Raw genomic sequence first — 12,317 nt, forward strand, 5'->3', positions numbered from 1 at the left:
ATCACCCGTTCCTATAAAATTTCGTCGAAAATTGAAAAAGAAATAAAATTTACTCTGAAAAAAGTTCATTTGGGCGGGAAGATCGGTTTTTGGGGCGAGACAACGGGTTTGGTATAAAGTTTCAAAGTGAAAGAAGAAGAAAAAAGTGCAATTAAGAAAATATTTTTTTTTAATTGATAAAAGATAAAATAAGATAATTTGAGCAGTTGTATAGTTATTAATTAATAGTTGAGTATACTTTTTTCCGGAGTAGGGAATCGAAGAGGAAAAATATTATAGTCAATCGTCCCGTGGCAAAAACGAGGCTGCTCTCAAATCGTAGGGTTCTCCGTCTGTCTGACAAGACATGTCCTGTACCTCGGGTTGTTCATAATCTTCATCGCACTCATCCAACACAATTTCCGGCTCCTCTTTGACACAACACTTCTGAGACTCACAGTTTTCCATTGGCTCAGTGGCGACCATCAACGAGTCCTCCTCACATAAGAAGAACTCTGTCTCAGTCCGTGTGCGTAGATAGGAAGTGATACCAATGAATGTGAATACTTCATCAAAATGATGTTTGTATTCGGACAGAGTCTTTTCGCATTGTATAATCTGCGGGGTTCGTTTATCACCCATCTGAAGGCAATGTTAATGGGTATTGGATAAGACTTGATTTATAGTGTACCTCTGAGAATTCTTTCAGGATTTTCGTGAAAAACTTTGATGATATCTCCATGGCATCTAAAAAAAAGAGTTTTATTCTTCTCTTCTGAACCTGAATTATTATTCAAACCTGAAGTATTCAGCTTTTTCGTTTTTTGAAACGCGTCAAACGCTTTTTGTATGACTTCATGTTCTGGGGATATTGGCTCTGTAAGATGATTAATTATAATATTAAACTGATACCTAAAATTTAAAATAATGAAGGGTAGGTAACATCATCGGAAACAAAAACAACAAAACGACATCGAAATTTTGAACCGGTTTTTCTTTTCTCGTCGGTTTTTTTCTGTCTCAATGCCAATCCTCACTAACTTATGTTAGAAAACTAAGAGGAGATAAAAATTGATGGTTTTGTTAGTAACGCGTTGACGACTGGGACGAACTATGAAGTGATTGATAAAAATTTAGAGGATCATGACAGTAATGGGAACATTTTTATACCGAAGAGAACTAATTGTCGGTAACAAACGACGGAATAATTGAGAGAAAAAAATCGAAAAAAGGTAGGATTGAGAACAACATTCACATACAAAACCATTATTGTACTCAAATCTGAAAAGTAATCCGGTTGCCATACCGTAATCCCCATTATCCCGCATTGTAAAAAAAATAATTCTTCCACAGGTGAAATACAAACTGCAACTTTAACTTCGATCTACAATCTAAAAAGATGGTGTGACTTTGAGCATGTTTCATATGTTTTTGTACAGACTCATCATAGTCCAGATGCGTCTTAAAAACTAATGATTGATTTTGGAATCCTGCCTGGCTCTTTTCCAAAAAATAATACTTTTAAAAGCGCCAATTTTCCAGACTTTTTACAGAAAAAATGTATCTCCCAACAAGCTTTGTGGCTCTTTTGAGGCCCGGAATTTGAGCAATGTCAAAAGTTAAAAGATGGAATGCATTTTGAAGCGACCTTCTATTCTCGTCCCAAACTTACTTCCACGAAAACTTGAACTTGTCATATAGTCCAAAAGCTCTTTTAATTGGAACTTGCTCTCTTTTTCTTCAAGCGTGTGACTAGTGAATGCAAGAAACAAATCAGTTATTTCCGAAGCTGATATGCGCTTTTGAAACTTTTCCAACATTTCAAACTTGGTTTTGTTGATGTGTTGCTGGTTTGCAACAATCAGTTCAGTCAAACGCAAATCGATGTAAATCTTTGAGCTGATGACTCGATCTGGAAAAGAGCTAAGAATAGACTGAACCGGTAAACTTATTTAACTCACAAGCTACATTTTTCTCTTGAAGATGTTGCTCGAGCCGTTCTTTGGTGGCCAGTATCATTTTCACACGCTCATCTGAAAAAAAATTATACTGATTGCCCCGTATCACCAGCTACTCACTATTTCCCGCGTTGTTCCGATCCATACGATCCATGCTTTTCCGATGTTCCATCCTTTCTCGTTCTTGTCGAATTTTTTTCATTTCCAATTGTTTTTGCTTGAACTCTCTTTCGTGACGGTCTTCTTTTTCTTTTTTCTGCTTTTGAAGATTTGTTTCATATTCGATACGTTTCAGCTCTTTGACTTTTTTCTCTTCCTCCTTATTTTGTTTAATTTTATCTTGCTTTCTCTGACGACGTTTGGCTCTTTTTTCTGCTTTAATGTCTTCATCTCTGTAAAGTATTTTAATTCTAGTTTGGACTATATTTGTTCAACTACTCACTCAAGTTTAGTAACTTCATTAGTTGAAGCCGCTTTTTCACATATTTCTGTTTTTACTGGTTCAGAACTCCTGGAAGTAGTTAATTTTGGTGTGCAGTTTGATTGTGGCGAATCTGTTGGACGATTAGAAAGATCATCCAGTTGGCTCCGAGAAATTATTACTGTATTATCTGTTCTCTCCAACTCAGGCGAGAATAATCCGATGTTTTTCCCTTTTTTATTAGCGAAAGTGATCCATCCCCCATTTTCGGCAGGCTTTGGAGTCTCTTTCTTATTTTGTTCTTTCTCTTGAGAAGAGGGCTTGGCCACAAGGATGTTTGGTGGTGGCCCTTGTGATTTTGTAGTTCTGAAATACATACTGATCAGGGTATAATCAGTTCTTTGTCTAACAAACAGGAAGAGAGACAAACATCAAGGGCCATTATCATAAAACTGTCATACCAAACTCTTTAATCACCGGAAGTGGCCCACTCAAAAAAAATGTTTTTGATCAAAACTCCTAAACTTTAAACTAAAAAAGAGATCAAAGTTCGAAAAAGCCGTGTCATTTCCTACCGAAAACAATCAAATGCCCTTCTCTCGACTCACCTTAATTTTTCGACTACTCTATTGTTATTCGGGATCTTCACATCTGTCCTCGGAGTGAGTGGTGCCGCTGGTGGGGGCTGTTGCTGCAGTTGTCTCTCAGCAACAAGTTTCTCTTTACGCTCTTGAGCCCTCTGCTCCCAAATGTTGCTCGAAATTTTTGGCTGTGTAGAAGTAGCAGGTGGAATTGATTGCTTAAAAGCTCTGGTCGACGTCAATCTGCAAATCGGAAACCGTGAAATTTCGCCTCCATTTTTTGCATACCCCAGTTTTGAATAACCGGATAAATCTGCAGCTGGATTCCTTGAGGGCGGAGATCCCGAAGTAGCATTCGTTGGCTCCGTAAGAGTTGTTTCAGTAGGAGATGGATTAGTCGCACTTGGGAGAGATGGTTCCTCAGAAGTTGGCTTGGTAGCAGTGAGAACTTCTGGAGATGACAATTCAAGAGATTGAGTAGCCGTGTCGCTTGAAGAATCAGTCTTGTCGGTCACTTCCACCTTTTTCTGATCATCTTCAGCCTCGATTCTGACTTCGTTTTCTACCTGTACAGCAGATGAATGCTGTCCAGTCAATAAAGATTCCTGCACTAATAATGAAAAAGGGACAATTTCGACGGGACCGGAACCAACATAAACTTCAGAACAGGTATCATTCTTTAGGGATAATTGGTTTTCATCATTTTCTTCTTCACCGCCTTTCTTTTCTCCCGCTACCGAATCTTTCACGACGTTATCAGAATGGCATTCACTAGTCGGCGTCGGTCTCTTCTTAACTTCTCCGTTGCATTTCTTTTCCGCAGTTGCATCCTTCTCTTTATCGAATTCTACGACGGCAGCCCTATCACTTTTTTCCACTAATTGTTTAGGTGGAATGGTTTCTTGAATAATTGGTTTGACCAGATCTTGATCACTTAATGAGGTTGGTTTACTGCCTTTAGTTGCGTTGTCTGTTCGCAAAATTGGGGATGGAGGATCTTCAATATTTGGTTCCAAGACTGGTGAATCTTCTTCGGCGAGAAATACAACTTTTGATGCATCTATTGGCGCTTTGGCTGAAATCTCTGCTTGCACTTCTGCTAACACTCGAGTGGTTCCCGGATTCTCCAGACTGAAAATGAAGTACTCATAGAGTCAGTTCTATGATTTAATAACCCTCATGAAATTATCAGAACAATGAGGGAAAACTAAAGGTTTCGAATTTAGTGACAGGCCTTTCAACTCCAGAACGCTTTTATTTTTTACATTTCCGTTTTTGACAGTTAAAAATGAAGATGCAGTTGACAGTTAAAATTGAATATGTCGCCAAGAAGATGTCCGAATTAAACAGTGAAAATCTATCGTAATATAACAAACTACCGTAATCTAATATACATCTGTAACGTAAACACAATAACATAAATCAAAAAGTTTCCTAGTGTTTGTGATAAACTTTTTGTTGTAAATTGGGAAAGCTCTTAGAAATATTTTCACTTATTCCATACATTTAAAAAATGTCTAACTTCGAACCATAATCCTGAATATGTCAAAACTCCTTCCGCACAAGTAATGTCAGTGCACGCTCTCCCACAGAACATTTCCGAACTGCAAATTAATTTTTGATCTACAGAAAAAAAAGTTTGGCACGATCACAATTGCAGGTCTAAAACCATAATTTCAGAATTTTTTATCTGATTTTGTGGAGATTGAAGATGATTCAAATGATTCTTAAAAAAATAATTAGTGGTTATAGATTCATGTTAGGTCCTTTTCCGGAAGAAAAAATGTCAAAAATGGTCATTTTTAGAAGTTTTTTACAGATAAAATCTATCTCCTCTTTCAGTTTTTGACATTTCTAGGAGTTCTATAGCTCAAAAAAACCGCAATTATTTTTTCTACATTTTCTATGGATGAATTTTTAATTCGTCTGATAAAACTTTTTTTATAATCAAAAAACAACGCAAAAATGCTATTTTGTGCAATTTCATGAGGTTTTTGAATTATAAAAAAAGTTTTATCAGATGAATTAAAAATTCATAGAAAATGTAGAAAAAAAAATTGCGATTTTTTTGAGCTATAGAACTTTTAGGAATGTCAAAAACTGAAAGAGGAGATAGATTTTTTTCTGTAAAAAACTTTCAAAAATTACCATTTTTGACATTTTTTCTTCCGGAAAAGAACCATACATGAATCTATAACCACTAATTAATTTTTAAAGAATCATTTGAATCATCTTCAATCTCCACAAAATCAGATAAAAAATTCTGAAATTATGGTTTCAGACCTGCAATTGTGATCGCGCAAAACTTTTTTTCTGTAGATCAAAAATTAATTTGCAGTTCGGAATTGTTCTGTGGGAGAGCGTGCAGTGTTCATATTCACGTTCTTGGGGCTTCTTGTTGAAAGTGAGAGTGACTTTTGATCTGAGCAAAGTTCAAAATAACTACGATCCCTTGAAAACACCATCAAAACAATAAGGTTTGTCTGTCTACAATTTGGACATATCTTGCAAGATAAATTTTGTTGTTGTTTATACATTTTGTGATCTTCTAAACTACATATTTTGTAGTTAGTAAGAAAAATTACACTTTCGTTTAACCGCGAATCAATCAAAATTAAAAATTTATACATATTTAAGATAACGTCATGGAAAGATCACTACGTTATAACATGCTTCCTTGAGCCACTCACTTATATATTTTCATTTACTTGAGACACTCATTTATAATAAACTACCGTAATATCGCACATCGGATTTTCTCCAAGATACCGACATCTCTACTTGGCAGCGGCCATAGCTATACTCCTGATGAAGACTTTTTTTTTTTGAAACTTGTCTCAATTTTAACTGAAAATGCGGAAAATATCTCACAACTTTTGTGTGTTTCTATTGTTTCTAAATAATGAATGCCGTCCACAATTTTTTTTAATTTGAAAAGAGAAAAAAAAATATATTGAGAATCTTTCCATATCAGGTTTTGAAACCTGAGCCAATTTTTGATACCTGTGATTTAAATGGTGCTGCTAATCATTTTTTGGAACGGTAAGGTACTGAAAATTCGAACATTTCTAGAATGTGAAGCCAGTTCGTTAATGACGCCGAGTTGTTGAAAGTGAAAGTGGATTTTGATGTAATGAAAGTTCATAACAACTATAAACTCTTGAAAACACAAACAAAACAATAAAATTGTTCTGTCTACTTCCTTAAAAATTAGTAACATTCTAAATTACATATTTCGAAGTGAATATGCCATAAAAACACATTATCTTTCAAATTCTGTAAAACAATTTTATTCGAAGCCACACCCCCGTACATTACGGTGGTCTTATAATGTTCACACTGAATTTACTTCAACTTCTGTCTCCAGACTCAAAACAAAAAAATACATTCATATAGAAACCTACCGTAATCCACCAAACTATGTACATTTTTTGTGTCAATCGCGTTTTACCACCAAGAAAACAAAGTTTTTGTTTCTCCTGAAAAGAGACTGGGGTGCGCGAGAAGTATATAAATCTGCCCCCTTAAAAAGTGACAGCTTCTGGGAGTTGTTTAGTTGACCAGGGCGTCGGTAGAGGAAAAAGAGAAGGGGAAAGAATTATGGAGATGAATCAGGCAAGGCAAATCTCCCCAGGAAATCACGAAAAACAAGACAGGAAATTAAAAAGTGTTGAATGAGAAAAAGAACTTTCGCGGAAATTGATTCCAGTTAAAAACTTCACTCATCTAGTAACAGGAGTAAATCATACTGAAAGAAAAAAGTACAGGAGCAGTTGAAAAACTGTTAGAAAAAATTTCAGATTTTGTGTACTTCAAAAAAAAGGATTAAAAAAGAGGGACTAGTCAAAAAACATACCTGCATTGTTCATCATTAACATTTTCCGAATACGAACTTGTTAATACTGAAAGCATCCGACAGATCCACTCATAATGTTCAACATTCTCTTCTGAATAGGATAAATGATAAAGTGATATAAAACATCTCACAACGGAAGCTTTTCAGACACCGGTTGAGAATTAGCTCAAAATTTTGTCATTGGTACTTTTGGACACGCTGATCACAGAACTGAAGTCAGTTTTTCCAAATCGGCCCTGTGAAAAAAGTCATAGGCTGTTGAAGTGATTTCAGTGCTAATTTCACACTTTAGGAGTGAATTTTTGAAAGGGTTAAAAACAGTTCTTCGGAGTTTTTTGTATGTGAATCGTACTTTTAAATGTTGCTCTATAATCTGAAAAAGTTTGTTCATTTTTCAAAAAAAATTTTTTTTTGAAAAAGATGTCGCATGGGGTACCCCTTTTGGCAATTTTTACAACTTTTCGAAAATTTTCAAAATGTGCTAAAATGAGTTCTAAACGTAGACAAATGATAAAATGAGTATTTTCACAAAATAGCCTGAATAGGTAGCCTGAATACATCTCGAAATCACAAATAAGGGATTTCTTTAGAAACTTCAATGGATCGTAGACTTCGAAAATTGAGGAGAACAAGTCAAATAGTTATGAATTGAATAGTTCCTGATTTATATTGCATTTTCCAGGGCAAAAATGAGACAATCTAGGGAAATCGGACTAACAATTCAACTAGCAAAGCCTTGAAAGTGGGACTTCCAGAAATTTTCCAGAACATCTACCAGTATATTTCGAATTTTATCAAAAATAATGATACTTTCCAAATAAATGAGAATCTGGATAAAAAAAATTTCGAAAATGTTTTTATTCAATTTTTTGAGACTTCCAGAGGTTCAGAAAAAGAAACAAAAAAGATTCTGGAGAGGGGTATCAAACCTGACCCTTGTCAGATACGTCCGTCCCTCCTCACCACTACACAACTGCTGGCTGCTCTCTCCTCTTTCCTGAATGAATATAAGAAAAAGGGAAAGGCGCGGCGCTCAAAGGCGCTTAAAAGCACGTTAAAATTTCAGACGCAAATTTTCAGTTTCTGGAGGCCTAGTTGGAAAAACAGAAAATGACACCATGTTCAGGGGCACATATAGTATACTTGTTCAAATTTCCAACAAATTCTCAACAGGTGTCTGAAACGACTTCCCTAGTCAGTTCACTTACTGGAACTTTTATTATCATCGCTCTCGGAAGAGAGAAGCTCTTGGATCTCCTTCTCGGTTAGTTCTGACACGTCTCGATGTTTGGCCCAGCTGTAAATCTCAAGTTATCACCCGATGAGCGGCGTCGTATCACCTGCGTTTGGATCCAAAGTTCTCCTTCTCAAACTTTGCTATTTCCTCTGGCGAAGCTGATACAACATCCAGGAAGAAGTTTTCATTGTTTCTATTCACAACCTTTGCAATTAAAACCCAGTCAAGTAGATACTGAAAAAATATGTTGTAGATTTTTTTCATACTTTAGGTACTAACCTCTTCTAGTAATTTTAGCCTCCGCTTCAGCTCATGGATCTCTGATTTTCTGCTTTTCAAAATTTCAGCTATCAGCTCTCCAACCTCGTCTGAAACTTTGGAATTCAATAAGAAACAAATTGGTTTGGTTGGCTTATAGAACATAAACATGTTGAAAGTGATCAAACGAAAAAAAGGGGGAAGGAACACATAAGAAGGAAAAGATAAGAAGAGATTGAAAAAAGATAGAATAATGAAAAGCGTGCTACTTTTTCTGAGCGGATAGAATATATATGAGAGGATTTGTGGGGCTGGGGCGGATGAAAATTTCATGCTCCGCCCTCTTTTCTGATTCTAAGCTTGGCAACTATTGGTGGTGTAGGGATTTTGAGCTAGAGAATAAACTAGAGAATAACTGAAGAGTTTATGTTATAGGATAATGAACTGCTGCTGCTTCTCAAACACTAATGTATGCGGAAAAATAAACATATTAGGATGAATAGAGAGAGAGAAAAACGAAGACACTACACTTACGTTTCGACGGCCAAAGTGGAGACCTATCCGTAAACAAGTGGTTTGAAAGACGGTACTCGCGATACTTTCCATGCCCAACAATCACCCTCTGCACAACGTTCCTTTCTTCATTGCTCGTCATGATACCGGTTTGTTAGTATAGAATTACCTGAAGATAAATTTTTGTGGAAATTCATTTTTTTTAACACCCGCCAGGGCTTCAAGGAAAAAATGAAAGGATCATTGAAAGAAGAATTGGGGTTGAAAGTAGGTGAACGTAATATTGAGGCGGAGTGAAACAGAATCAAAATAGACTGAACTTTGAACGCCCTATTCCTCTCTCTGAATTCTTCTGAAAAGAGAAACAACTGTCGTCGAAATTTTCTTCTCAAAGCTGCTGTGCCCAGGCTCAGATCTCACAAAAAGTTTGGCATTGAGGAAAGAGATAGGGAGCGAAACAGAGAGACGGAAGACAGAAAACGAAGGAAAGGAAAAACTGAGAGCAAGCGAGTCGCTTAAGTTTCGGGATGAGGAGGGGAGGGCAGGAAGGAGAAGAAGAAGAAGAAGAAGAAGAAGCAGGCTTGGGGAGCAACCAATACAACAGATGTTCTTTCTCTCCACTCATGCTCCCCTTTTAATTGATTGATGTCCCCCAGATAAAAACTCCATTTCGTCCTAATCATCACACCAAACGTTGGTTCACTTTTTCTTTTTCTTGTTCTTCCTCAACGAGAAAAACGAAGAAGTGAAAGAAAAAAAGAAAAGAAGAGGAGTAGATTCAAACCAACAAAAAAAAAGAAGAAATTGTGGAAGAAAAGAATTGGAAGAAGAGCAAAAATGTGTGAGACAAAAATACATATAATTAGAATTTAGCGTTGGCGGTAGGAGCATGCTCAAATGAGAAAAGGCTTTGTATAATTATTCAGTGTGCCGCCGCGAAACAGAAGAAGATAGAAGGACGTGCGACAGGAAAAGGCGAAAGGCCCGGTTCCCAAATTTTGTCTATTCTCTGTTCTTTTTTTGAGCCCTTTTGCCAGAATGCGACAGATTGAGAAGAAGACAACAAAGAATGAATTTTGAAAAAGAATGGAACTGTGCTGAATGAACAGAGAAAGAAGAAGGAAAAAAAAAGAGAAAAACGGAATCGCTGGAGAAAACTTGATAAATGAAGAAAGATGTTACACTATTCGTTCGTTTCGACGTGTGGACACTGTCCGATTTTTTTCTGTGTACAGTCAAATTTTTACACTTCAAGATTTGTTTCAAAGTGCAACTGTCTAGAGGGGTTGGAGATTCGAGAAAAAATATTCTCATAAGACCTTTAGAATGATAAAGTCGATGTTTTGTACCGGCAGAATCCAGAAACCAATCAACAGTGATAAACATGAGGTGAGAAATGTTGAAGTTTATGGGAAATTGTTCAGTATTTTTTTTTGAATTTTCTCAAGACTCAAAAATGAATTCAAAACACTCTCATCCTACTTGATTTAATTAAAGTTCAGGTAACTTCTAAAATTTGATTATTTATATTATGTCAAAATTGTGCTCGGAATATCAAACTGTGCCGAAAAATTGGCTGAACATATATTTTTCGATGTTTTCAAATACTTTCCGAACCTACAAATCAGATAGAACCTATCAACTTGTTAGGTGAAATTGAAATTTTCCTTGAACCGAAACAGATGTGTTCGGTTTTAATTAAATTTACTTTTGATTTCAGAGTTTTTCCGACTGACGAGGGAATCTTAACACTATAGAAACTGAAAATTTCAGCGTAGATTAAACATAACCTATCTTTCAGAATCCGTTCGTGAGTTTCAGCCAAACTATATCATTTTCAGTATCAAAAATCGACTTTTAAAGGAAAAAGTTTGCTTTTATTCTCAAAAGAAAATTTTTCAGAGTGTTCATTTGTTTTGAAAAAAAGATTAACATTCTCGACCAAAGAAACAGTGGACCTAAAGCACATTTTCAGTACTTGCTTTCATCATGTTATTTTGAAAACCGGAAACTGTGTGAGACTGCAGAAAAATCAGATTCTCATGAAAGTGCTACAATTTCCGGAGTATCACATCCCGGCTACGATTATTAGCTCAATTTAGAAATTGCTCAATTTGTCATCTGCACTAATAAGTGTAGGAATACAACTTTGTCTAATTAGAAATGAGATACAATTTTTTTTCTACTCCGTACTCTTCGCCTGGATACACGTATGCGTATACACGGCTCACATAGGCGCCAGCCGTTACTTTGGTTAGGACGAGCGCGGAGTGCCAAGAAAAAATTTCGTTATGGCAGGGATTTGTGTGGAAACGAATAGAAAAAGGTCTTAGGAAACATCCAAATACGTTTTATGAGCGTTGGAGAAATCGACGGAACATTAGAAGACGACTTTTCCAAGCACTTTTCGACTACTTGTGAATAATGAATCCATGAGACTCTGAAGTGAACCAACACCGTCTGTCTAACAGAGCACTTGTCATCTTCTCGTTTTCTTCAAATATATACATTTACATGATTTCGAAGAAGACATGAAAGAGATCCTATGTGTTTCTGAGTCTTCAATATTGTTGCTAATTAAATGAAATACGAAAAGGGTCTCAGTATGAAACATAGGCTCAATCCATTTATGTATATTGAAGCCATAGAAAAAATGTGCATGTAACTGCATGTATGTGCGTCGAGCTGTCTTAACATAAATTTCAGTTTTTTTGCTGAAGCCGGATATGAAAACACGACAAACGGGAAAGAGCAAGGGCACATGGCTAGTTTCAGAAGAAAAAAACTTTTCAGAAGACTAAGAAAAAGAGCAAGTGCTTTAAAAAAAGCCTTACATCTATATGAAATAGCTCTCTCGGGGCTAGTGACGACCGAATAGGGATCAGAAAGCAACTGAAAAAACGTGAAATAAAAATTTGTCGTGAAAGATGAAATCTGCAAAGAAAAAACCAAAGGTGCACAGTCTGAGAGTGAAGGAAAAAGAGGCGGGTGCTGAAAAATTAATGAGCTAAAAATAATGGGATATGTGTGGAATGGATAGATGAATGGATAGAAGGAGAGAGATGAAGTTGAACCAATACCACGTTGAGGTGGGAAAAAGAGTGGAAGCGGAGGCTAAGGGCCATAAATTTTGGAGGTGCCGTCAAGGCCTCTTATTAGGCGTAATGGAGTATAGCGAAGAAAAAAGTGGAGAAGGAGGTTTGTGACGATTATACAACATAATTGGGTCCTATTGTACTTTTGGGAAAAAAACAACTTTTTATGCTCCCTAAAATTGGTATAAAAGGGGCAATGACAAAATCGGAAAACATCAGAGTTTCTTTTTACGAGAAACATGATGCCGTTTATTGCCGTCCCCCAATCTCTAGGTGAACACAGAAGAAAATAGGATTGTTATTTCATGAGACACTATGGCAAATTAGTTGGTGTTATATGGGAGGAACTGTCAATAACAAGAGCCAAATTGGCTCTAATTTTGTGTATATAACAGAATGATGATGACACTTCGCCTTTA

At 36.3% G+C, this 12,317-nt stretch overlaps 1 protein-coding gene across 1 annotated transcript; it reads right to left on the reverse strand.

Annotated features, from left to right (window-relative positions):
• Window positions 1–279: 279 nt before the first annotated feature.
• CBG14682 lies at window positions 280–8,945 on the reverse strand (the record flags this gene model as incomplete). Its single annotated transcript, XM_045239725.1, has 14 exons — window positions 280–621; window positions 671–726; window positions 779–891; window positions 1,648–1,891; window positions 1,941–2,012; window positions 2,058–2,329; window positions 2,380–2,724; window positions 2,967–4,070; window positions 4,469–4,543; window positions 6,796–6,886; window positions 8,004–8,092; window positions 8,136–8,266; window positions 8,312–8,400; window positions 8,825–8,945. 14 exons carry the CDS (start codon window positions 8,943–8,945, stop codon window positions 280–282), a joined length of 3,144 nt encoding a protein of 1,047 aa, XP_045095484.1.
• Window positions 8,946–12,317: the final 3,372 nt, after the last annotated feature.

The sequence above is a fragment of the Caenorhabditis briggsae genome (genome assembly GCF_000004555.2).
Source record: "Caenorhabditis briggsae complete genome, chrX, whole genome shotgun sequence".
NCBI classification, from domain to species: domain Eukaryota; kingdom Metazoa; phylum Nematoda; class Chromadorea; order Rhabditida; family Rhabditidae; genus Caenorhabditis; species Caenorhabditis briggsae.